Source organism: Neomonachus schauinslandi, chromosome 14, assembly GCF_002201575.2.
Source record: "Neomonachus schauinslandi chromosome 14, ASM220157v2, whole genome shotgun sequence".
Taxonomy (NCBI): Eukaryota; Metazoa; Chordata; class Mammalia; order Carnivora; family Phocidae; genus Neomonachus; species Neomonachus schauinslandi.
Window position 1 is genome coordinate 70,221,452 of NC_058416.1, and position 26,351 is coordinate 70,247,802.

Sequence of the window (26,351 nt, forward strand, 5' to 3'; positions counted from 1 at the left end):
TCTCTCTGCAAGCTACCTGAGAGCTCTACCTTCCTGATTTTATTTCTTTGGGTGTTGTCGGGGGTTAGGCCAAGAGCTATCTGGGCTGTAAAACCCAAGCCAAAACTACTTCTAAGCTGTGAGTCAAATTTAAAGTAAGCTCTTAAAGCAGCAATGACTTGCAGAAAACTCCCAAATAGATATACTATTGAAATATTTTAACTCGATCTCCCTATGACCTTGCCTCTTCCCTCTCTCCAATCTCAAAATGCTCTCAAATGAATTTTAAAAAATTCAACCCGAGAGAACACACAGTGTTGGCAAGCATGTGGAGTAACTAGAAAACACACACCCTGCTGATGTAAACTGGTACAATTACTCTGAAAAATTGACATTATTTGTAATAGCAAAAACCAAGAGACACCCCGATGCCCTCAATGTCCATCAACAGTGTAATGGATAATTCATGCTTTATTAATATAGTGGAGTTCTGCACAGCAATGAAAATGAAAATTTCACTGCTGTTACATACCACAAACCCAAATCTCACAATATGATGCTGAGTAAAAGAAGTGAGACACAAAAACTAGAGACTGTCCCACTGCATTTATGTAAAGCTTAAAACCGGCACCACTACTCTATGAAATTGGGGATCAGAAAGTGGTTAGCTTTGGGGAGGAAGGATGGGGAGTTATGGCAGGCGGGAGTCACGTGCTATCTTGTCACCTGGTGTTACACGGTGTTTTCACTTTGTGATAATTCATTGAGCGGTACGTTTATGACCTGTCCACTTTTCAGTATACATATTATTCAAATTTTAAAAAAGCACATGATAGGAAGTTGATGTGAAGAAGAGGACAATATTTTTTTTTTTTTTAAAGATTTTATTTATTTATTTGACAGAGAGAGAGATAGCAAGAGCAGGAACACAAGCAGGGGGAGTGGGAGAGCGAGAAGCAGGCTCCCCGTGGAGCAGGGAGCCCAATGCGGGGCTCGATCCCAGGACCCTGAGATCATGACCTGAGCCGAAGGCAGACGCTTAACGACTGAGCCACCCAGGCGCCCGAAGAGGACAATATTTTAAAGACTAACGAAAAGATGATTAATTCCTACAGTGATCAGGAAAATGCTAACAAATACTTAAGACACAATATTTCATCTTTTAGATTACAAAAATCAGACTGATAAAAATGAGTGTTGGGGAGAGAAATGGGGGGGGAAGACATGTGCATACACTGCTGGTAGGCAGGGAGATAGGTACAATCCTTATGGAGGGCGCTTTAGTGGCACCTGTCAACGCAAAATGCTCACATCCTTTGACTCAGCAACTCCTGCAAAGAATGAATCCTCAGAACTACTCATGTAATTATATAACAATATTAGACTGTATACTGCAGGAAGCAAAAATCCATAGCTACTCCAAATGTCATCAGTAGAGGAATGGACACAAAAGCTATGGGATATCCATACACTCTAATCCTTAACATGAAACTGAATTACCAATGAAGGCAGTGGGGCTGTACATCCGGACAGGCTGGCTCCTGCCTTCCTCATACTGCACGCACTGGAAGAAGGATACACGCAAAACTGAAGACCAGCTACTCCCAGCTCTCCCTTTTCCTTCTATCTACCTCAGTACTGCCTTTTGTTCAACAAGCATGTCCTAATTTGTAGTTCTTTAAAAAAAAAAAAAGCCCATACGGAAATGTAAACCGATAATAAAGCAGCCTCACCTGGCTCGGCCCCGGTGCTCTGCGTACCAGGCTGTAATTCTCTCCTCCCACATTTCTGGAGTCATTTGATACAGATTTATTACCTACCAAAAAATAGAGCAAAATAAAAAACCCACACACAAAGAAAGTTTGGATATTGTTTGCCATTTTTATAATTACGCCTCATTTTTACAAAACAGCAAAGCTTAGCTTCCGAGATCAGACTAAAACAACAAAGCTATTTTTAAAAAGCCACATACAGGGAGAGCCAGTCACATTGCAGGGGTTGGCGTGTAAACAAGCACCATTCCATTTGAGTCACAACTTAGAAGGGTGCACCCCTCGCCCAGCTGCGGCCCCTCTTTCCTGGGCTGCATGTCCCAGCGGGAGGAGCTCGGCCAAGCGGCGTGTGCTGCTGCTTCCTCCTGCACAAAAGCCATCAAAGGAGCAGGGGAAGTCAGGCAAAGGTGAGAAGCAGGCCTTTATTACACATGACAGATGAGTGGAGCTATAAAATCGGGAGCAGCCAAAGGGAGGGAAGGCCTGCTTCTGTGACTAATGAACAAGATGAACACCACCAAGGATTAAAAACTACAATGTCCACCCCAATTCATCTCTATCCACCCTGCCCCGCTGCAAACAGCTCAGCTCCCCGGGCTGAACACATGTTGCTCCACACTCTTTCCTGGGACTCACTGGCACTCACCCACCTTGAAGGAAACGAACATTCAAGGCCATGCTAGCTCTGGCAGCCGTGAACGAACTCCACGTACCTTTGCTTTCTAATACGTTTAACAGAGATTCTACATTCTTTACTCAAGATTGATTACAAAATATTTATTTAAATGATTTCGCCGCGTACTTCCAATATTCCTTCAAGTCCCTCAGTTAGCTTTTTCATAGACCACATCTCTGCTGTGTTTTCCCAAACAGGGGATTGATTTCTTACCCTTTTTGGAAGCAATTCCTCTTGGGCCAAAAATCCACGCTTGTGAACAGAGGGGTCATAGTCACCGTACTGGAAGGAGAAGAAAGGGAGGGCAAGCGATTGAAATTCTAGAGACAACCGCCATTGCTGAACAGAGCTTGACTCTGTCTTCTCCCCTCCCAGCTTGGGGAGCAATTCAGTTCCAATTCAGTTCCAATGACAAGTCAAGATTTCAACCTTGCTAGTTTGTTATCCTTGAATGAAAATACAAAGCTGATTATATCTATGAACAGAGCTGCATAATCCCGTGAGGGATGGATGGGTGATGTGCTAATAAGAATGTGACGTTTGTGGGCACCTAGGTGGCTCAGTCGTTAGGCTCAGGTCACGGTCCCGGGGTCCTGGGATTGAGCCCCGCGACGGGCTCCCTGCTCAGCGGGAAGCCTGCTTCTCCCTCTCCCACTCCCCCTGCCTGTGTTCCCTCTCTCGCTGTGTCTCTCAAATAAATGGATATAATCTTTAAAAAAAAAAAAAGAATGTGACGTTTGTATGGAAACGTAGCTGTGTTTTCTAACCCCGAAGAAAGCAGTCACTACCAAAACATTAGCTTTTAAAAAGAAATAACAAAACACAACTGTGAAAGTTGTAATTAGCAATGTGTGATAAGAGTCTTACCTACAAATCCTTCTAAGTGGCTGGTAATTGGAGCCAATTGCTAGGTTGGGAGCTGGGAATAATGCAGGCAATAGTTTTAATACCTTTCATTCAGGCTCTGAAAAGTACTTTGGAGAAATCTGATGCCAACGTTGTCATTCCCATTGCACAGACAAAGAAACGAGTAAAAGGTTAACGGATTTTTGCTACAGAGCAAGTGACTAGTGGGGCCAGAAATGGGCCCTGTATTTTAATGTATCCGTTCATGGATAGTAACCTGGAAATTCACTTTCTGATTTAAGAAAAAAATATCCCTTTCTTTCCGAGAAAACTTAAGTCTGACCAGGAAATAATAAAAAATGAAGGCATTTTTATATCCTTTTTTTTTTTTTCTCAGAAAGAGGGAGAGTGTGTGCATGAGCGCGAGGTGAGGAGGGGCAGAGGGAGAGGGAGGGAATCTTATGCAGGCCCCACGCCCAGCACTGAGCCCAACACGGGGCTCAATCTCACGACCCTGAGACCATGACCTGAGCCAAAATTCAGAGTCAGATGCTTAACCGATTTAGCTTCCCAGGTACCCCCAAAAATGAAGGCATTTTTTAGAAGAAACTATAAACATATAAAATCAAAGCCTGTCTCTTGGGATTGAACAATGTTCATCAGCAACTTTAAACTGTGCCTCATTTCCATACCACCCTACTAAAAGAGCACTATGAATTAATGTTTTTTAAGAATCTCATCATTAGGGGCACCTGGGTGGCTCAGTCGGTTAAGCATCTGCCTTCGGCTCAGGTCAGGATCCCGGGGTTCGGGGATGGAGCCCTGTATGGGGCTCCCTGCTCAGCGGGGATTCTGCTTCTCCCTCTCCTGCTCCCCCTGCTTGTGCTCTCTCTTCTTCTCTCTCTGTCAAATAAATAAATAAAATCTTAAAAAAAAAAAAAAAGGGACGCCAGGGTGGCTCAGTTGGTTAAGCATCTGCCTTCGGCTCAGCTCATGATCCCAGGGTCCTGGGATCCGTCCCGCATCGGGTTCCCTGCTCAGCAGGGAGTCTGCTTCTCCCTCTGCTTGCCACTCCCCCTGCTTGTGCTCTCCTGCTCTCTCTGTCTCTCTCTGACAAACAAATAAAATCTTTATAATATTTTTTTAAAAATCTCATCATTATTTTTCAAATGGCGGAACTGTACCACATCATTTTTTGTGTTAAAGCAATTAATTCATCAAATTTAAATATTTAAAATATGCCACAGTTTCTATAACCCTGTCTAGGCATGTCTTCATTTAAAAAAATCCGAAGGAGGGGCGCCTGAGTGGCTCAGTTGATTAAGCGACTGCCTTCAGCTCAGGTCATGATCCCAGAGTTCTGGGATCGAGCCCCGCATCGGGCTCTCTGCTCAGCGGGAAGCCTGCTTCTTCCTCTCCCACTCTGCCTGCTTGTGTTCCCTCTCACGCTGTCGCTCGCTCTCTCTCCCTGTCAATTAAACAAATAAATAAATAAAATCTTAAAAAAAAAAAATCTGAAGGAACCTGGCCTCTCTTGATCTCCCAAAGGCCTGAGGATGTGAAGAGTCAGTAACTGGACTGAGTTTTTTCGGTTTTTTTTAAAGATTTCATTTATTTACTTGAGAGACAGAGCACAAGCAGGGAGAGGGGCAAAAGGAGAGGGAGAAGCAGACTCCCTGCTGAGCAGGGAGCCCTACGACATGGGGCTCAATCCCAGGACCCTGAGATCATGACCTGAGCCCAAGGCAGACGCTTAACCATCTAAGCCACCCAGGCGCCCCTGGACTGAGTTTTATGGGCACTCTCTCAGGAGGTAGCTGCAGAACACAGGTAGGAGCCTGACTCCGGAACAGGCTGCTAAAGGTTCAGTCCCAGCTCTTCCACTTATTAGCTGTGACCTTGGAAATTTTTGTGTCTCGGTTTTCTCATCTGTTAAATGGGGGATAATAACAGCATTTGTCTTACAGGACTTTTAGGGGATTAAATGAAATAATATCCACAAAAACTGTAAAAGTATGCTTGACACATAGCACTCAATACAACCTGATACCAAAAGACAAAAACTCAGATTGTATTACCTCTGAGTCTGTTTCCTAATTTGTCACATGAGAACTTTGGTCCTAGAGGATTTTGAATGGGGGGCCTGCTCTGGTATCCCTCTGAGGCCTTGAGTAAGGATTCCTCTCTCTCAACTTCAGCTTTCTCATCTGGAAAGCCAGGGTCATAAAAGTGCCTGCCTCGTAAGGGGGTGACAAGGATGAAGATGATCTGGAGAAGCATTTTACGTACTGCCTGGCTTACTATAAATGTCAGTGTTAGTGTTATCCTCTGCATTATTTATGACATTGGTTACTGTTTGCATCTGTGATTTCTGAAGGGGTAGGATGCTAAAGCAAGCCCTGTTAGTTGCATTTGCAAACCTCTTAATGGTGCTGACCAAACTCTAAATGCAGAAGTAAGCAGATATGCAAAGTTAAAGTTGTAAATTCAGGTTTCAAAGGCTTAGGAGATTAATGACCCACATTATCATACTGAGCTCCCAGCTACTTCAGTGATCAAATGTTACACATCTGAGCAATGCAGAGGCAGCAAAGACCCTGCTTAAAGAACTTTGCCACTGGACTAACTCCACTTACAACTTTAAAGCCACCTTGTTGTGTGTGTCTGCTCTCAAATGTCTCTTTAAAAAACAAAAGAAGGAGAAAATCCTTTTTTTTTTTTAAAGATTTTATTTATTTATTTGACGGAGAGAGACAGCGAGAGAGGGAACACAAGCAGGGGGAGTGGGAGAGGGAGAAGCAGGCTTCCTGCAGAGCAGGGAGCCTGATGTGGGGCTCGATCCCAGGACCCTGGGATCATGACCTGAGCCGAAGGCAGACGCCCAACGGCTGAACCACCCAGGTGCCCCAAGAAGGAGAAAATCCTTAAGGGGTGGCAGTTGGTTAATATAAAAGAAAGTCATACCATTCCATAGATGGAGATGACTGTTCCTCATCCTCTATGTACAGATGCAGTCTGATAACATAACCAGCACTGAATTTACTTTGAAGCTAATGAAGTTCGGGTTTAGGTCTCTGCACCTGCATGGGCTTGACCCTAATTTTATATTCACAATTTGGTATTCTTGCATTGAAAAGAAGCCCTGTAAGTTATATCAACTTCAGGCCCCACAAAACCTGGATCCACCCCTGATATAAACCAATTGAATTTAAATTCAAGAAGGGAGTTCACCATTTAAAGGACTCTTGAGGTCAATTCTTAGGTTAAACAGAGGCTTTTTCTGGATATGAAATACTATCCTCCGCCAACTACGAGGAAAATTAGACCAAATGCTCTGAACAGGATTTCTCAAAACTTAAAAGATTTGACCAATACATACATAGAATAAATAGATTCCTACTTACACACCAGTCCACTAAATTCCAGGTGGATTAAAAATTCAAACCTATAAATGAAAATCCACAAAACTACCAGAACAAAATATAGGACATGTGTATAACAAGAGTTGGTGAAGCCATTCTAAAATCACTCAAAACATAAAAAGATTGACAAGTCTGGTATGTGTAACAAAAGATAAAAGGTTAACACCCATACTACATGGAGCTCCTATAAATCAATTAGAAAAAGATAAACAATACACTAGAAAAATGGGCAAGCTGTAAACACTTGATTCACAGAGGAAAGAAATACAAATCACCAGTAAATCTGTGAAAAGATTCTCAGCCCGCATGGTAATCAGGAAATGAAAACTTAAAAAAACAACAACAAAAAAAACTCTTTTTCTGTCAGATTAGCAAAAATTTTGAAGGACTGATAGCATCCACTGTTGATGAGGATATAGTAAAACAGGTATTCTCACATGGTGTTAAATTAGGACAAAACTTTCAGAGGACAATTTGGCCAAACATAATGTTTTTTATTCCGATAAATTAAAAAATTCACCGTTTTAAGCATACAATTCCGTGGTTTTTAGGATATTCAAAATGTTGTACAACCATCAACACTATCTAATTCCAGAATATTTCCATCACCCCAAAAAGAAATCCCATACCCCTTAACAGTTAAGTCCTGATTTCCTCCTCCTTCCAGCCCCTAGCAACCACTAAATCTACTTTCTGTCTCTATGGATTTGCCTATTCTGGACATTTCATGTAAGTGGAATCACACAATAGGCAGCCTTTTGTGCCTGGCTTCTTTCACTCGGCATTATTTAAATTTTAAAGGTTCTTATCCTTCAGCCCAGTTATGCCATTTCTTGGTATTTATCAGAACAGAAAGACTGTTCATATGTGCCCAAAGAGGCGTATTCAAAGATGTGCACTGCATTCGTTTAAATAATAGAAAAAAAAAACAAACCTACATATCTATCGATAAAGAGACATTTAAATAATCCACAGTCCCTCCTTTTCAGGAAGTACGGTTCGGTAGTTTAAAAATGAAGTGGGACGGTCTGTTCTGATAGTTTTAAGTAAAACAGACACACCGTATGGGAGTTCCTCTGGAGTAACCACCTAGAAGTGGAATTTCGGGGACTCGGGGATGCGGTGTCCCCTCACCTGACGGGCTCTTACCGCATCCAACGCTCTACAAAGGTCATGCCAGTTCATAGTCCTTTTCCACCAGCACATGAACTCAAACAACACTTCTCTCCTATTTACTATTAATCCTTGTCAACCTTATGGGTTTGAAATGGTACGTCGGTGTTGCTTTAACTTTTTCTTGAGCACCAGTGAGATTGAACATCTTTTTGTATTTATTGACCATTCTCACGTTCTCTTCTATAAAGTGCCTGTTATGCATGCCCTTTGTACCCACTTTTTTTGCTATCTTTTTCTCATATACTCAAGAGATCTTTACATTCAGGGATATATCTGCAATGCTGCTCATAGAAATCTACCTTAAGTGGAAAAATCTTTTGCACATGTACACAAGGACTCATATAAAAGGATTTTCGGTAAAGCACTGTTTCTGATAGGAGGAAAAAGGAGAAACTAAACTTATCTCTCCCTTAAAAGGGGGATGGATCAGTAAATTAGGTTTACTCATCAATGGCCATCACATAGCAATTAGGATCAATGAGCGACATCTACACATACAACATGATACATCTCAAAATCGATGTTGAGTGGGAAAAAATATCAACGTCTAAAAGTATAAGCCAAAAATGGGGGGGGGTATGCAAAGTACAGCACCATTTATATTCAACTTTTACCCCCTGGATATTTTCAAGTTGGTCTCCTCCCATCCAAATGACCAATGCCCAAGGTGTGACCCTAAGAGCCTCTCACCAAGACTACCACATAGCCCTCAACAGGTCTCCCTGCTTCCAAACCTGCCTCACTCCAATCTGTCCTTCACACAGCCACCAAAGGATCTGTCTAAAATATAAACCCTTCACTGGCTCTGCACCACCCACACAATAAAGTTAAGACCCTTTATGATCTGGCCCCTTATAGACCTCTCGAGCCTCAACACTTGCCACTCTTCACCTATACTTTACATATACCCAACTTCTTAATTGCTTTTTAGCACTCTGTCCCTAACTTGCATCAAAGAGCACCAAGAAACACTAAGCCTCTTCTCCCACCATTCGTTTCTCTCTCTGAAAACTAGGAGTCTATAGGCCAGTGCTGCAAGACTGGTAAATTACATACCATTCTCTCCCAAAGTCACTTTTAATAAGAACACATTTCAAACACCAAAATCCAACAGGTGGTTTAAAACATTGCAAAATGGTTTGGTATGCCATGTGACTGGACTAAAAAAAAAAAAAACCACCAAACTCAGCTCAGACTTTTGATTCAAACATTCAAACATAACTCAAACTCTAACCAAGAAATATGGCTCTTGTTAACTGAACCATGTGATTAATATTTGTATTTACACTTTGAGGGTAATTGTTTCTTTATGCTTTGGAATTAGCTGTGTCTGTATCATTCGAACAGCTGAAATACTGTAATGAATACATTTGTGCATAATTATATTCCATGTGTTAATGAGCCTGAGTCCCTTTCCGTAACCACTCTTCTAAAGTTCCTTTCTGTTTCAGAAGGGTTGTGGAAGAAAACAAACTGAATATGACGGAAGGAAACCAGTATGGTTTGCTGAAAAGTCTGGACTTATGTGACCCTATAAATGAATCTGGAATTTGGTGAAAGGCAGTGCATGCTACCCAGAGACCTCCCTCACACGCTACACAGGGAGGGCAAGAGCAGAGTACTGAGTTAGGCAACCCAGACCCTAGGGTTCTCATCCTGGCTCTACTCTCTCATTCCATTCTGCTCAAATCCTGTCCATCAAGAAGTGGGCTATAAATTCCATTAAAAAAGAATTAACATAAAGTATTTACGACTTTAGACAAATTACTAATCCTTTCTGAGCCTTAAATTCCTCATCTGCAAAACGGGCATAATAGTCTCAAGCTGTGGCTCATGGAAAAGACTATACTGAGTACCGCACGAAATGTTCATGTGTAACACTTTGTGAAACTGTAAAACATCATAGGTGTGTAAGATCTTATTAATACCGTAATCAGAGATCCTTTTTTAATATTAACCAACAGTCCTAGCAACTGGAAGCATGTTATAATAATCCTTAGTTTCTCCAATGCAGACCTGAAGCCATAGATTACCTTGATTTGTAAGATTCTGAAAATTTACTCCGGAAAAAACAGAACATCCTCCTCCATATGAACCACATATGCTGTCTGTGAATCACTTTCATCTCTAAATTAGTCGGATCCAAATTAGTAGGGCTTTCCTACAGTGAAATCTGTTTAAGCAAACATCTGCTGGTTCCCTGAAAAGTTGTGTTTTTTTCCACAGGTGGCCTTTGAATTTGTGGCCCAAAATCCATGCAAAGGAAATGTAGCCTTTGAGACTGAAGCCCTTCAAAGGGAGGTAATGTCCTTGAGAGCTTGGGTCTCCTCTCAGCTGGGGAGAAAGCCTGCTAAAAAGGAACTCGGTTCTGGGCCAGGAAGTGCTCGGATTTGATGAGAGTGACAATGACCGCTTCATCACTGTCAGGGCAATACTGACTGAAAGGACACATTTTTCCTGTTATTAATATTCTTAATCAAGGCATAAAAGGAAGCATATGTTTTAGTTGAATCAAGGCCCATTTTCTGTTTTTTTCAATTACTCATTTTTCTGGGCAGTGGAATAGGGGAGGCACAAAACACAATCCCAAAGCCATGAATTCTGCCCTTAGCTTTACCCAAGATTGTCCAAATGACCTTGGGCAAATTGCTAAGAGCAGATACTCGCTTTCGTGTCTGTATCTGTGACAGAGTCAACAATCCCTCCTCAGGCCTGATGGATACTCAGCAAATATTAGACGAGTCATCAAATGATAGAATTGATTCTGGTGCTTCTGTTAGTCTAACCAGCATGAACAGACTTTTTCTCTGCCACCCCCCCCCCCCCCCCCCGCCAAGTGACAGGCCAGTCATTTCCTGGCTTTGATCTGAAATTGTATTAAGCTACCCAAAAAAAGTGGGCTAAGAAGTTCAGAGTGTCTTATTAATTTTTATAACACCACAGGGAAATGGCTTTGTGGACACCTCTAACGAAAAAGGAAAAAAATGGAAAAGATTATGCAAAATCACAAAAGTAAGGAAAGTGCCCCAATTCTGGGGACTTTTCCTTATGCTGCCGTGGGAGGTAGGAAGCAGCAGGACCAAATACAGGGGGGGTATCTGAGGGACACGAAGCACCCCTGACTGACCCTGTAGTTGGTCTTTTTTTTTTTTTTATGTTTTATTTATTTATTTATTTTTTTAGTTGGTCTTATGAAAACAGAGAGGACAAAACACAAGAGCGGTGGTCTCCCTCACCACCACTCCCAATCTGCAGTGACTTCTCTATGAATGACTCACCGGCAGCTCAACTGGGCTCAGGGTGCCAAAGGGCCTGCCGTACCGAGCCATGAGCACAGCAAGCATGCCCATCAGGGGTGGATGAAGGAAGGCATGCTCTAGGTAGCAGTGTGGTTCCCACACACACGGTGGCTGGTCCTCAGAAGATGAGTTTGGGGCCTTTTTGACCTAAAGGCTATAGTCTGGCTCAAACTGGAGACCATAAGTTCATTTTCCTGGGCTAATAAAAAGTCCAGTGACTGTAATTAACCACATGTGTGTAATGAGATTACAAAGACAGACAATTCACCATAATTCTCACAAGATTATACAGAATCTGGGACAGTGATTATGGTTTCCCCAGCCCACAAGTCCTAAACATCTCCCTCCTGGGGAAAGTCTCTCTGAAGCCTAGAAAACCCAAAGAAACCAAAGACTGGAGTGATTCCCATGACACACATTAATGCCAAGGAGGAAGGCACTCTCCTTCTTTGAGCCTACCTTGGCCTGGACGGCGTAAGAAGCCAGGAGCACAGAAGCCTCGGGAGGGCAGTAGATCTTTTCATCTAAAATCTGCTTCTTTACCTAAAAGGGGCAACAAGGGAGACATGACACTGTGTGCGCGGAAGTGAGCTGTGCATGCTGGTCACAGCAGATGGCTGCAGGGTGTTCTAATGAGGGCTGCCAAACCAGCCTGTTAATAATTTTCTGACAAAGGGTACAATTTTTTTTATTGTTGCAGCCAGGTTGGGAGTACAGGGGCTGAGAAGTTATTGGTAAGATGACTATGCATTAAAAAAAAAACCCTTATCTCTTCTGTTCACGATCCTTTTCCTGAAGGGGAAAAACACTTTTCATGGTTAAAACAGAGACTGCTATCTGGACTGTGACAGAGGGGAGCTGTGAATTCCGGAAGTGTGAGGAGCAGCTCTGCTGGTGATTGGGGCCTCAGCCCCTGCTGAGCACACACAGCACTAGAGGAAATGGAGTCTACTTTAAAGTCTTTACACAAGACAAAAGTCAGCAAGGCCACTGAGTTATGACTGCAGGAAAAAAACCCATCACGTTCAAAATGCCTGCTCTAAGGGAAAAGGAAGCAATAAAGTTTGATCGATTAAACTTTTAAGTACATGTGAGGTCCAGGAAATATAATTCTTAAGCCATAATGTCGAATTAACATATCTCATTGCATTTAACTTCTTAGAATGATGCAGCGTGTGATGTTGCGGACACTGAGGCAAGAGGGCCTCACCAAGCAGGGCACACTGAAATAAACAGAACAGGAAAGCCAACTTTCTTTTCACAGATATCAACACTCACCAGATTCATAGACGTAGTAAATGTTGCCTTGCTCAGCCACGAAACACTCCAATTTTTCAGTATGAGGGAAAATTAAGCCAAAGTCACATGAGGGATGGGCACTGCTTCTAAGCGCCATCTCGGTAACGCTAGCACATTCTGGGGCCTCGGAGATCATTATGCGGTTTTATTCAAAGCAGCGCAACTTTCTAATCCCTTGGTTTCTTTGCAAAGGGGGAAAAATCCACACTACAGAAAAACTGAGGGGGTTTCCCTTTGAAGGAAAATGTTAGGGATGGGGATATATACATATATATATGTAAATATATACATACACTTTTTTGTAAAGTAAATTATTTGGGGGTTTTACTACATTTAACTTAATATTTACTGAACATACCAATCTGAAGCTCAAACTAATTAGACGAGGACTATGTGACAACATACATACATCTACTTCCGGGAAATCACGTCACTAATGCCCCTGTGCAATCTTCTCTGTTACTGACAGTAAGCACCACTGGGCACACAAGCAGCTCCAGCACCAGTCACTGCAACTAACCACGAAACTGGGGCAGAACTCTGATCAAGCAATAAGAACACCAGCAAAATTGACCTGGACTCACTGTGCCCCCAGACGGCCAACTAGCGGTCTTTGAACCCACAATTATAGAGCTCCTCATTTCTTCAACTCGGTTGAGCAGTTACTTTTGGAATGCCGACTGGGCACTCGGTGAGCCTTGCCTGTAAGGGGCTTACACTCTAATGAAGGAGCGGGAGATGAATAAGACATTTATAGACAATGGGCAGCATGAAGCACCATGTCTGAAGTTCCACATGTGTAGGATTAGCCACATGGAGTTAAACTCCAACTCACTGGAGTTCTGAAGTCCTGTCTTAACGACAGCAGATTTCAAACTTTTGGAATAAGTACTCTTTCTAAGACTCTCTCTTTGGACTTCCTTTGTAACTACTAGGTACTTTCCACTCAGCGACAAGAAAACAGGATCCATCTTCAAAGAGGCTTCAAGTCAGGTACCCCTTCTTACACTACCAAAGTTTTGCCATTTCATATGACATCAATTCACATCTCTCAAGTATAGTTCTATTCTGAAGATTTTTCCCCTCCATTACGGAACCAAAGGGACTGACTTCCCAGAGGCAGAACATTTTCACAATGCGAAGGCATCTGTGGTCAACTCTGAGGGGGTCATCCAGGCTGCCTTGGCAACCAGGCCTGGGTGAGTTCTCTCAGAACAAGCGGGGCTAGCACGGACTGGTGTACCTGCAAGAAGAATAAATGTTGCGTGATCTCCTGAACCAGCTCCTCCTCGGCATTCTCAGGGTAAAATTTGGCCAGGAAGTGAAAGGTGACTGGCTCTTCCTTTGAAACATCATGATCCAGTACCTGCACAATTATAGAGCAAAAGAACAAGCTATGTTGGCACCTATTCCTCCCCTGCCACCACCAAAGAACCTTTTTCAGGGACATATAAATATTTTTCCCTCTCCAAATTCATCACATTTCCCAAAGGTTACGATCTTACAGTTTGAAGCATTCACAAAGCCATCTATAACATGGGGTAATGTTCACCTCACATGGTGTTTCTGAACCAAATTAATCAATATCCTCAAGGGGTGAGTGGAGCTAAGATTATTAAGGCACAGATGTTCTCAAGGCCACAGAGATAGTTAAAAACTAGAAATTTATAGCTCAAAGGTCTTGGGCACTATCCTTTACAGTAGGCTGAAGGTTTTTTTAATTTTCTGAACTCGTGGGAATCTTCCTTTATTCTTTTTTCTTCCTGCCAACCCCCAACGTTTAGGTCCATATTGGGAGGGAGCTTAGAGATGATGAACCTCATCTTTGTGAAATCCTCTAAATATTAACTGAGCAACAAAAGTGAAATGTGTCCATGGTGGCAACCCTTTGTTTCAAGGAACCTCCAGAGATGCCCTACAAAATACTTGAGCACAGTCAGTAAACCACACTGGCTTTAATCTTCGAACAATTTCATCCACCCACTGAAAAGCCTGAACCATCTGCTCTCCAGAATGAATTTCATTTCAGGACATAAACATGCCATGTGACAGGCTACAAGGCTCCATTAACATGTGTCATAATTTATTTCCTTTGAGCAGCAAGGTTCCTTGGCTCCTGATGCCCCCAATCTAATATCCATTTGGCCAATACTCAGGTATGATTTAAAATTTACTTTGCGGAGAATCACAAAAAGATACAGAAAGTTTTGCTGTCTTAGGCAGATAATTCTTTGTGCTCCTGCCCAAATTCCAGGTGGCAACGTCCAGGAGACCCAAAATAAACCAGATCTAGGACTCTCTCACTGATATCGGCACATGGTGGCACTCTGATGCTCATGACCACTGGGAATTACCATACGAAATTCATAACCAGCGGAGATTCCAACACGAAGATTCAGATTACTGTGTACAGATGGAAACACAATTTGAACACTTGAGCTTAGAGTCAAACTTATAAAAAAAAAAAAACAAACAGGAGGCGTTCATTGTCTATCACGCCATGCAGCAGATGATAAAATCAATTGCAGAGGGTATTGACTTACTTTGAGATCTAGGGGTCTTTTAGGGGCTACTAACAAAAAAAAAAGGCCCTGTTCCCAAACGTCTTCATGGTTAGGTAGGCAGGTAAGTAGGTAAGTGTGCCTTCATGTGTGTGCACACATGAATCCATGCAGACAGCAGTTTCCTTAGGTAATATCCATTTCTAAACCACATTAGAACTGCCGGGAGCCCCAACTTGTCTTCCAAACCTCAGAAGGCCCAGAGAATCATAAAGAAAAAACGGACATTGTTTCTTCACCAAAGGAAGTGGGGCACTCTCTATTCCTTGGATTATGTTAATGACTAAATTGAATTGGGCCACAGTGTTTCTCAAAAAAGACTTAAACATTCCGTAAAGAACATGAGTCCCAGGCAAATCTTTCAAAGACATAAACTATTTAAAAAAAAAAAAGGATAATAATGTAATAGTAATTTTTATTCATAAAGCCTGACTAGTGGTTCAATAAATTGAATAGCATAAAGCCAGAAGCAATCAGCCTGGTGACGATGAGTAAAGAAGCCAGGGAGGGCAACAGCTTCATCCTGGTTGGTTCTGCTGGCCTAGGAGGAGCAGAAAGCCTATGGCATCTCTGGGACCTGTTCTCTACACGACTTACTTCAGGACTTGCCCCCTTCTCTACTGGGTGTCCTTAGTGCCCCATGATGAGCAAAGTAGCTAGGCACATGCTCAGGGAAAAACCAGAGCACACACCAGCCTCACTGGTCTCATCAAGTTCCAGCCCAACCTTCTTGTCCATTTTGAGCCAGGCCACGGTGTCCTTGATCGTGTACTGCAGTCCAAAGAACCAAGTTTCCCGAAGCCCCAGGGTCCGGCACACCAAGTCAAACAGGTCCTTCCCTTTCCACTTCATCTGCAATATAACAGACCAACAGGGAGGGTATTGTGAGCAAAAGTCATAATCCGCTTGAACAAAAACCTTTTCTCTGCACTTCCTGCTCTTGGGTTCTAAAATGTGGGGATGACACTAAGATGGCTGATGAGCACAGAATTCCTAAATAATTTTAAAGCTTCCTACACAAACCGTGAGTGGGAAAATACCAATTAGAGCTTAATGGCTTAATCACTGCAAAGCATACACAATACCTCCCTTGGACAGTTCCTTACAGATCTTGATATCCCCAAAGCTGCTAATTTAGGAAAGCTGGTAAATAAGCATCCTCATTTAGGAGAGTCTAGCCTCTTGAGTTAACCCAGGGAGATGGCTAGCTTCTAGGACATTAATTTCTTTGAGACTTTGTCGTTTGTTTTTTTTTTTTTAATCATGACACTGTCCTTTGATAAAAAGCTACTGGGTTTTTGTTTTGTTTTGTTCTGTTTTAAAGACTAGTTTTACTGGAAGTTTTTTTTAAAAAGCAAAAGAGGGGAGTAACTTGTAACTGAAGTCATAAATCACGCACAAAAAGAACCATTAGCTACCAGTCAGCCCAACCACACATCTCTCCTATCCTGATGCGTAACTGAGGCCAAAGGAGAGGTGACTCAGCCACAGTCACACAGAGCAATTTCAAACTCTTGGTATCTAAACCCAGGGGATGAACAGACACCAATATACTGCAGCACGCTTATCCTACAGTTTCACTTTCTGAAAGGACCTAAAGCAATGGCTGCTAAACCCTTTTCTCAGCTTTTCAATCTGAGAAAATAGAAAAGCAAGTTCAACATCTTAATGAGAGAAGAAAATGCCCAGCCGCTTAGTAAATGTTGCCACCTTGTGGCTTCCAAGTTAAATCACCCAGGATGTCCCACACTAGTCCCCTAGCTGGGCTCACCCCCCAGGCTCATCACCCCCTCCCCCCCGCATCTGGTGGACATTCAGATATACACCGGGCACAGTTGTGAGCACATGAGACACATCCCAGAGATGGAGGTCAAAGTAAGAATAATTTGGGGATTCAAATGCAAAATCGCCAGACACAGGAAGGGCAAGACCACTCAACTGCAGAAGCATCTGTCCTTCTCCTGCCCTCATTAGAAATCTTCTCCCAATGTCCTGGCACACGGAAGATGCATAATGAAAAGGAAAGGGAGAAAATTTAGGGTTTAGAGACATGTTATAAAAGCAAGAAGGAAAAACTAAGTTAGACCTGTGATAACTGATTGGCTTTTGCTAAAACCTGATTGTACAGAGGATTTTTCAACTAGGCCTTCTATTTTTAATATATATGAACGAACAGTGTGTTCTCTACGAGGTACTCAACAGGAAAGCCCAACCCTTCTCTGTGTTTACAGTCAAAGAGCAAAGTAGCAAGCTAGATGGAAGGGCACCAAAACCGCAGCAGACAAGTGGCTGAGATATGAATTGGCTTTTGTCCTTTACTGGGGCCATTTCTTCTGTCTGCCCTTCCAGCTCTGCCCCATCACCTCTCCGGGACTTTGGTGAGGCCCCTGGAACACTCCAAAGGTTGAGGTCTTCAGAAATGATTTTGAGTAGAATAAAATTAAATGACAAGTTTTATTAAAAAAAAAAATAAAGTAAAAAACCCTTTGTGCTATTGTCAGACTGGAGAAATGCGTGTGCCGACAAACATTTAGTAAGCCTTACAGAAGGGGAAGGAGATCATGTTGTTGTTTTTTTTTTTTAAGATTTTATTTACTTATTTGAGAGAGAGAGACACAGTGAGAGAGGGAACACAAGCAGGGGGAGTGGGAGAGGGAGAAGCAGGCCTCCCGCAGAGCAGGGAGTCCGATGCGGGGCTCGATCCCTGGACCCTGGGATCATGACCTGAGCCGAAGGCAGACGCTTAACGACTGAGCCACCCAGGCGCCCCACAAAGGGTTTTTTAATTCAAGGCAGGTTTTTAATTCCTACAGGCAGACTTCACTGAAGAAATGTTACTTTGGAAAACTAGAAGCTTCGGGATGCTGATTATCCTCCTGTCTCTATTTTAAGCCAGTACACAGTATATAAATTATAAATGACTACCTTTCTACAAGATAATGTAACGCTAAAGAACAGATATTAACTTGGAGAAGTGAAATACCCAAGGGCCAGGAAGATCACAGCATCGATTCCCAGGCTGCCCTAACTCCCAGCCACAGCGGGGCCGGGCCCGGCCATGGAGGGGCCGTCCACAAGCTGGACGTGCAGTGCATCTGAACCAAAGCTGCGAAGAGGATGATGAGCGAATTTCTTGACTTTGGGGGAGTTTAAATTCTCAAGCATAGTATCATATTAATGCAGTTTTCCTGTATTCCTTTCTACTTCTTCGTTTTTAAAATGCAAAACGATTCCTCCTGTCTGCCATCTCTCCTCTAGTGGAACCACCTGGTGCTCAAGCCAGAAATGCAGGTGGCACTCTTCATTCTTGCTCCTCAGTCCCTACCAGCACTCAGGAGTCAGCTCTGTGACTGCCTCCTTTCCAATTCTCAGGCTGTCTTCTCTCTCTCCCACTGCCTTCTTCAAGGCGGGAGTTGGCCTCCTTTCTGGCAAAACAATGAATAGACAATGTCTTTGGTTCCCAAGAAGCTTGCAATAAAGTGAGGAGGGGGGGAAAAAGTCTCAAACCAATTCAGAATGCTCTATTCAAGATTCTTAACTTTGGGGCGCCTGGGTGGCTCAGTTGGTTAAGCGACTGCCTTCAGCTCAGGTCATGATCCTGGAGTCCCGGGATCGAGTCCCGCATCAGGCTCCCTGCTTGGCGGGGAGTCTGCTTCTCCCTCTGACCCTCCTCCCTCTCATGCTCTCTGTATCTCATTCTCTCTGTCTCAAATAAATAAATAAAATCTTAAAAAAAAAAAAAAAAGATTCTTAACTTTGTCTGTAAGGATCATAGAATGTCAGAGTCAGATGTGAGCCAGAGTAACTACCTACTGTAGACCCTTCCCTTTAAGTATAAATAAGGAAACTGAGTCACAGATTCTTTGGCAGCTTTCTGAATCAGACACTGTCCTGGTGATCTAAGGTAGGCAACCCCTTCAGTTCCTCAGTGGCCTCTTTTCCTGCTCTGAGGGCTTCCATTTGTCTTGCTCTATACCAGCACTCCCCAACCAACTTTTCCAGTAAGAAACTGATGTCATAATACTTCTCTTGCCCTGAAACCAAACCCATTCTTGGAAGAGCCAGATATTGCTCCTTTACAGCTCAATGTGAATTAAAGCCTCTGCTCCCTCTCTTTCAATAAGCACTACAGAGCACATCCTATGTGCCCAATGTCAGACACGGAGAATGCAAAATGGTGGACTCGTGGTCCCTGTGGGAGACACAAGCAAGGACCTAAGTCAGAAAAGGCTTTAGGGGCACCTGGGTGGCTCAGTCGTTGAGCATCTGCCTTCGGCTCAGGTCATGATCCCAGGGTCCTGGGATCGAGCCCCGCATCGGGCTCCCTGCTCAGTGGGGAGCCTGCTTCTCCCTCTCCCACTCCCCCTGCTTGTGTTCCCTCTGTGTCTCTCTCTGTCAAATAAATAAATAAAATCTTTAAAAAAAAAAAAGAAAAGGCTTTAGAGAACAAGTGAGAGTTAGATGAAGGAGGGAAAGAAAGAATTCTAAAAAAGAAAATCATGGGCGCCTGGGTGGCTCAGTCGTTGAGCATCTGCCTTCGGCTCAGGTCATGATCCCAGGGTCCTGGGATCGAGTCCCGCATCGGGCTCTCTGCTTGGTGGGAGGTCTGCTTCTCCCTCTCCCACTCCCCCTGCTTGTGTTCCTGCTCTCACTGTCTCTCTCTCTCTGTCAAATAAATAAACAAAATCTTTAAAAAAAAAAAAAAAAGAAAGAAAATCATGATATCTACAGTGAAATGCAAGTCATCTGGTAGAGCTGAGACAAACACCCTGAACCTCAGGATGGGGTGTGGTGGGAATGTGGCGCCATGTGGGGGCCAGGGGGCTCGCCATGGAGTCCTTGAAGACTCTTGGGAAGAGGAGTGATGGGATCAGATCAACATTCTAGAATATGTTTCCATCAACAGGGCAGAGAATGGGTTGGAGAAAAGGAGCCTGGAATCAAGAAAAGCAGAAAGGAGGCCAACTCCCACCTTGAAGAAGGCAGTGGGAGAGAGAGAAGACAGCCTGAGAATTGGAAAGGAGGCAGTCACAGAGCTGACTCCTGAGTGCTGGTAGGGACTGAGGAGCAAGAATGAAGAGTGCCACCTGCATTTCTGGCTTGAGCACCAGGTGGTTCCACTAGAGGAGAGATGGCAGACAGGAGGAATAGATGAGCAACTAAGTGTTAGGATAAGTTAAAGTGCTGGAGGAAACCAGGTAGAGATGTTCTAAATACATTTGATTTAAACTCTTATTAGCTCTATTTATAAAAGAAGATGCTCTAACATTAAGTAATTAAGAAGTTTTTCTTTTGGGTTAAATCTAACCTCCAGCATGTTGTGTACCTACATGAGGTTCTATTTTTCAACATGCCCTTCCCCAAGTGTATGAGGCTTGCTTCGTCCTCCTAATTTGGGCCTCTGCTTCTTTACAAACAAGAACCACTGGTCACAGTTGCTCCAGGTGGTTCCCATGACACTCTGTGAAGGGAGGTCTTGGGTTGTGAATGGGCTTCTCTGGTGCCAGCTGACTCACCAGAATGTGACCATGCCCATCTTTATAGTTTTATCAGTGACTCACTGCATTGTGCTGATGCTGTGATGTGACCTGAACGTCTGAATGTCTCCCAAGATTGTAGGCGCCACAGAGCAAGAGCGGTATCGGTCATCTCTGTTGCCCACAGTGCCCAGGTGACTTTGAACATACAAGACACAGCAAACAATGGCCGTCTAACAGAAGACTTGCCTACTTCAAAAACCCAAGTCTCAAAAACTTTAAGCAAAATTAGCCCCCATTATGGGTGCCTGGGTGATGTAGTCGGTTAGGTGTCCAACTCTTGATTTTGGCTCAGGTCTTGATTTCAGGGTCATGAGATTGAGCTCTATATCGGGCTCCATGCTGGGCGTGGACCTGCTTAGGATTCTCTCTCTCCCTCTCCCCTTGCCCCTCCCCCCATCCCCCTCCTTCCCAGCTCGCACACGCTCTTGCTCTCTCTCAAAAAAAATAATCCGGGACAGGGCACCTGGGTGGCTCAGCCGTTAACCATCTGCCTTCGGCTCAGGTCATGATCCCAGGGTCCTGGGACCAAGCCCCATATCGGGCTCCCAGCTCGGCGTGAAGCCTGCTTCTCCCTCACACTCTCCCTGCTTGTGTTCCCTCTCTCACTATCTCTCTCTGTCAAATAAATAAATAAAAGCTTTAAAATAATAATAATAATAATCTGGGGCGCCTGGGTGGCTCAGTCGGTTAAGTGTCGCCTTCGGCTCAGGTCATGATCCCAGGGTCCTAGGATCAAGCCCCACATCAGGCTCCCTGTTCAGTGGGGGGCCTGCCTCTCCCTCTCCCTCTGCCCTTCCCCCTGCTTGTGCTGTCAAATAAATAAATAAAATCTTTTTTTAAAAAAGGATTTAAAAAAAAATCCTTCAACAAATACTTCGTGAACACACATTGTGTCCAAGCACCACCCAAGGTGCAGGAGAAAGAGAGAAAGAAGACGGTTTCTGCTCTTACAGAACAGGACTAGGGCATTAGTCAATCAGGAACAGATAATCACCTCCCTCACCCTACACACAATAATCAACTCCACGTGTGGTTTCCAGTGCTACAACACTTGTGAGTGCCACACAGGGACCCTCAGAGGCTGTAGGGACCCCTCAGAAGGGACCCTCTATCCTGGAGGGGTGGGAAATGGTATCTAAATCTACTCATGGTGGGAAAGAGGAGCCAAGTGAAGACCAGGCTTGAGGAAGGAGCGAGCAGGGTAGTGTGTTCCAAGCACAGGCAATAGTGTATGCAAAGGTCTAGAGGCAAAAAAGCTCAGATGGGGGTGCCTGGCTGGCTCAGTCAGTGGAGCATGCGACTCTTGATCTCAGGGTTGTGAGTCTGAGCCCCACGTTGGGTGCAGAGATCACTTAAATAAACTTAAAGGAAAAAAACAGCTTAGATGGTCCTTGTAGGAAATGAAAGCATTTATAATTAAGTTTGGTGAATATTGCCGTGCTTCCAAAAGGACCAAAACTACCACCTAAAACCAATTCTTTGTCAACAAACTCCACCTCTCTCATTTTAACCACAGAAAGTAGTTATCTACCAAAAAGTTATTCAGGTGATTGTTTTCTCCTTTTTTCTTCCCAAGGATGGAATATAACCATATCTATTCTAGATACAAGGGAGAGAAAAATAATTACCTAAGGTGGCTACCTCTGTACACTAGGGTTTAATTCTTTCCAGGAACTAGTCTAAGAGGCATAGATAGGTGACAGTTACCTAAACATCAGTATGAATCTCAGCACTGTCACTGTGTGACCTTGGGCAAGTTATTGAACTTCCTTGTGCTTCGCAAAGGGGATGATAAACAGACCCTGTCTTAGCAGACTGATCTAAGGATTAAGTGCATTAATATATTTTAAAAGCCTAAATACGGGGCGCCTGGGTGGCTCAGTTGGTTAGGCGACTGCCTTCGGCTCAGGTCATGATCCTGGAGTCCCGGGATCAAGTCCCACGTCGGGCTCCCTGCTCAGCAGGGCTTCTGCTTCTCCCTCTGACCCTCTCATGCTCTCTCTCTATCATTCTCTCTCTCTCAATAAATAAAAATCTTTAATAAAAAAAATAAAATAAAATAAAAGCCTAAATACTTTAGTAAATATAGTGCCCAGCCCACGGTAAATATTCAATAAAGGGTGGTTATTATTCATTCGAACCCCTCCTCCTCTCCTTACATTCTCAAGTGGTGCCGTGTAAAGCCTCCCGGTCCTGTTTCACTCCATGGATGATGGATGACAGATCAGAAAGGACACCATCAATTCTCATCGAGCTAACCATGCTATCACTCATTTGACAAACATTTATTGAGCACCCACTACGTCCTAGTCATTGTGCTCGGCACAAGAGATAAATGATGAGTTCAGGACAAGACACTGTCCCCATTCATGTCTGACAGGGAAGACAGGTAGGTAAATGGATCACGAAAACGCACCCTGGTAAATGGTAACAGAATAGAGTGCTGCGGGAACACAGCTCAGGCCTGGGGGGTGGGGTCAGGGGCTTCAAAGAGGAGACACTGTCTGAGCCGGGTTTTGGAAGCCAGGCAGCAGTTGGTACCCTGGTGAAGGGGCTAAAGAAAGGGAGGTCATGCCAGCCGGAGGGAACAGCATGTCTGCCGCTCGGGTCCAAGCTGTTGCAAAGTGAAGGAATGTTCTTTGCATTTTTCTAGTATCTGACAAGCAGCATAATTACCCTATCTGCAGTACTGAATGTTCAATGCGGTACTGAAAACGCAGCTTCAGCCCGATGCATGTGACGCTTCGGACTCTCCACAAGTTGACGGGGAACCACGCCGCTCGGTCCCAGCTTCCGAGCGGTCATGCATCCCCTGACAACACCTGCCAGATCTCCAAGGAGCCAGGCCAGGGGGATGAGTCTCATGTTTATTTTTTTATTAAAATATTTCCTTTTCTGATACCTGTTAGCACGTAAGCCTTTCGGGCTTGGCACTTAAACTACTTAAAGGACTTTTTGTTAGGGTTTGTCATTTTTCCTGAACAGACTGCCAAAAATAGAACCACTTCTGGTTCTGCTTAAGTGTCACTGAGGCCCATGTCTCTCCACCTGGCCCGAGTGTTCAAACTGCTCCGCACACACCACCACGGCTCCACACCTCATCTCAACCTACCGGAGAGGAGGGATGCTCACAGGCAGATGATCATTTTGCAGACAGGAAAAGAGAGGTGCCGGGAGTGAGAAAGGTGATTTGCGGGAAGAAGAAAAGCAGGAGGGGGCGCAAATCTGGACTCCACGGTGTGTAAGCTCCTGCTCTGCAGGCCTCGTCCTCGAGGTGCCCTTCAAGCAGGAGGGGGCTAATGGTGGGGAGCCTGGAAGTACAATGCTTCTCGCTTTGTGGCTCTTACTTTAACAGGCCGCAGTGCCATTTCATAGATATATACTCGAGCCTCTATCAAAGATAGATGCGTCTGAACTTTATAAACAGGACTAAGTGTTGTCAGCTTGTTATTTTTCGTAGGGGCTGGATTTATGAGCTTTACCCAAAGTGAAGTGCTTGTAATTTATCAACCTAGAATGTTTTAAGTAAATAGCACTAAGCACTCACCGTCCGCAGCAGGAACAGAGCACTTTTCTGTTGTAGGAAGCAACTGGCACCAATAAACTAGAGTGCTGATTGGGGTCTATTAACCGGGGAAACGTTATGAATAACATCCACAACAGTCATCTTACAGTTGGCCACGTTTAGACTCACAGCCCCAAAACTACCATTTGTTTTTTTTTTACTTCCGAGCCTTCACACTGCATTTCTCCCACTGCTTTCCTTGGGCCATGCAGCCATCAACAATCGAATCCCTCCCCCTTACTGATAGAACCAGGGAGGGTCAGTAGGAAACCAGCCAGCCACATGACGGGAAAAGGCCATAGCTAGAACAACTAGACTAAATGACAACGTTGTTGAAAAAAGAGAATCACCTTTGGCCACCATATGTGAAATGCCCACGAATTAGACCACAGAGAAACTTCGACTTTACAGAGGAGACTCAAATCTGGAAAAAGCTACCAGAGAAACAACATTCCATTTCATAGAGGTCTGGGGGACTAGATTTTTCAGCCACACAAGGAATGCTATTCGATTAGCTGTCACTCCACAGAAGATGAAAGAGAACAGACAAACCCAGCATTCACTTATTAGCATTTAGCTCACAAGCTGCCCTAGCATTTGCCATAAAAATTGTCAAGAGGTTAGCCCCCTTACAGATACAGCAATGAAGGAACAGTGTCTCTCTGGGCTCAGGACATGTGCCACATGTTTACCACTATGTCAGAAACGGAAAACCAAGGATGACTGTGATTTCCCTTCTCAGTATTTATCCCTGACTGACTTCTACAGTCATGGCTGGCCTACAAGAACTGGTTTACAAAAGTCTAGAAAATTTAAGATGTTAACCTAAATACAACTTTTATTTAACCATTTTGGGAAAAAAAACAAAAAACCTAGATGCCAAATACTTCTATTTACAAGATAAACACAATGGAAAAAGTTACAAAAAGGATTTTGCTGTGCAGTAAGTGAATAATGAGCTCCATTAAAATCTATTCTGGTAATCAAAGAGGATAAAAAAGTATAGTAACGCAGGGGTAAAGCCGACATGCCCCAACTCAGGGTGTGGTATCCCCACACCACAGAAGCGGTGTCTCATGAGCCAAAATTGCAAAACTATCAAGCCGTGTCCTGTCACAGGTAAAGGACACCCCAAGCCTAGTCAGCCATTATTTCCCAACACAGGGGAAAAGGGGATCCTCCAAAAAAAGAAACTTCTCTACTCTACCAATCACAACCCCTACATCCCTCATCTAAATCTGGGCAAAAACCTTCTCTTTGCAAAAAACCCCACCTCCAACCTCTTGCCTGTCAGTTTCTGCCTTAATCAACCACAGCCAGTAAATTTCCTCTCCCAGTCCTCCAATCATCTGTTGTTTGCCAAATCTATTTAAATTACTGGTTTCAAGGCCCTCCACCAATTACTTCCTCCCTCCAACCAACTACCCTGCTTGTCACAACCCAGCCTGTGCCTTCCCAAGTCAGCAAACCATCGTGCTTCCATTTATCCAGAACCAGATCCTTCTAAAGTCCGTTCCTTTACCTCACCACTGTCCCCTTCCCCCGTCCACATTCAGGTAAGTGAGTCAGTAGGTACTTTACATACACAGGAAATGTGTTTGTCTTTCCCCAAGATTCCTGTCTTTCCTCCAATCTTGCAGATCACAAAGTCCTTGAAGGCAAGGATTACTATGCACACACCACACAGACACACACACCACTTTTAAGTCTCCCAGAATCCGAGCAGGTGCTGCATAACCTGTGGCCACTCTGTAAGTGCTTCTGGTTGGCTGATGATGTTGATGGTGATGATGATGATGATGATGATGATGACCAGATGAGGATTCTGGGTAGATTCTAGTCGTCTAAGTAACGATTGCAATGAAGAAGCAAGAATATATGACAGTCCGTATTAAAATTCTAATTGCATAATTGGGTCTTAAGGTATGTATTTTCCCCCTTTGGTGACACACACTGATTTCTTCTCTCTAAAAATTCCTTGGCAAGGAAATCCAAATCTCAGGGAACCAACCAAGAAAAACTTCCACAGAACAAAAGAAACTGGTAAGAAACAAATCACAACACCTCAGGAAGCCACAAAATGGAGGTTTTAAACTCAGTCTTTCAAAACTAAATGAATGATAGTTTTCTAGGGGGAAAAAAGAAGTCCTTATTTTTGTAGCTTCTGGCATGTTTTCTGCCACAGTGGAGAGAGCAGTGAATCCAGAGAGGGGATC

At 43.7% G+C, this 26,351-nt stretch overlaps 1 protein-coding gene across 3 annotated transcripts in view; it reads right to left on the reverse strand.

The window, feature by feature from the left end:
- The window catches only part of NF2 (NF2, moesin-ezrin-radixin like (MERLIN) tumor suppressor), a 77,260-nt gene that overhangs the window by 35,917 nt on the left and 14,992 nt on the right, over positions 1 to 26,351 (reverse strand). For all 3 annotated transcript variants that reach the window (XM_021703614.1, XM_021703615.1, XR_006541216.1), the window contains exons 2-6: positions 15,757 to 15,882; positions 13,713 to 13,835; positions 11,630 to 11,713; positions 2,641 to 2,709; positions 1,713 to 1,795 (exon numbers count right to left, since the gene is read on the reverse strand). In XM_021703614.1, coding sequence (XP_021559289.1) covers positions 1,713 to 1,795; positions 2,641 to 2,709; positions 11,630 to 11,713; positions 13,713 to 13,835; positions 15,757 to 15,882 — 485 coding nt within the window. The remainder of the gene's footprint in view (positions 1 to 1,712; positions 1,796 to 2,640; positions 2,710 to 11,629; positions 11,714 to 13,712; positions 13,836 to 15,756; positions 15,883 to 26,351) is intronic.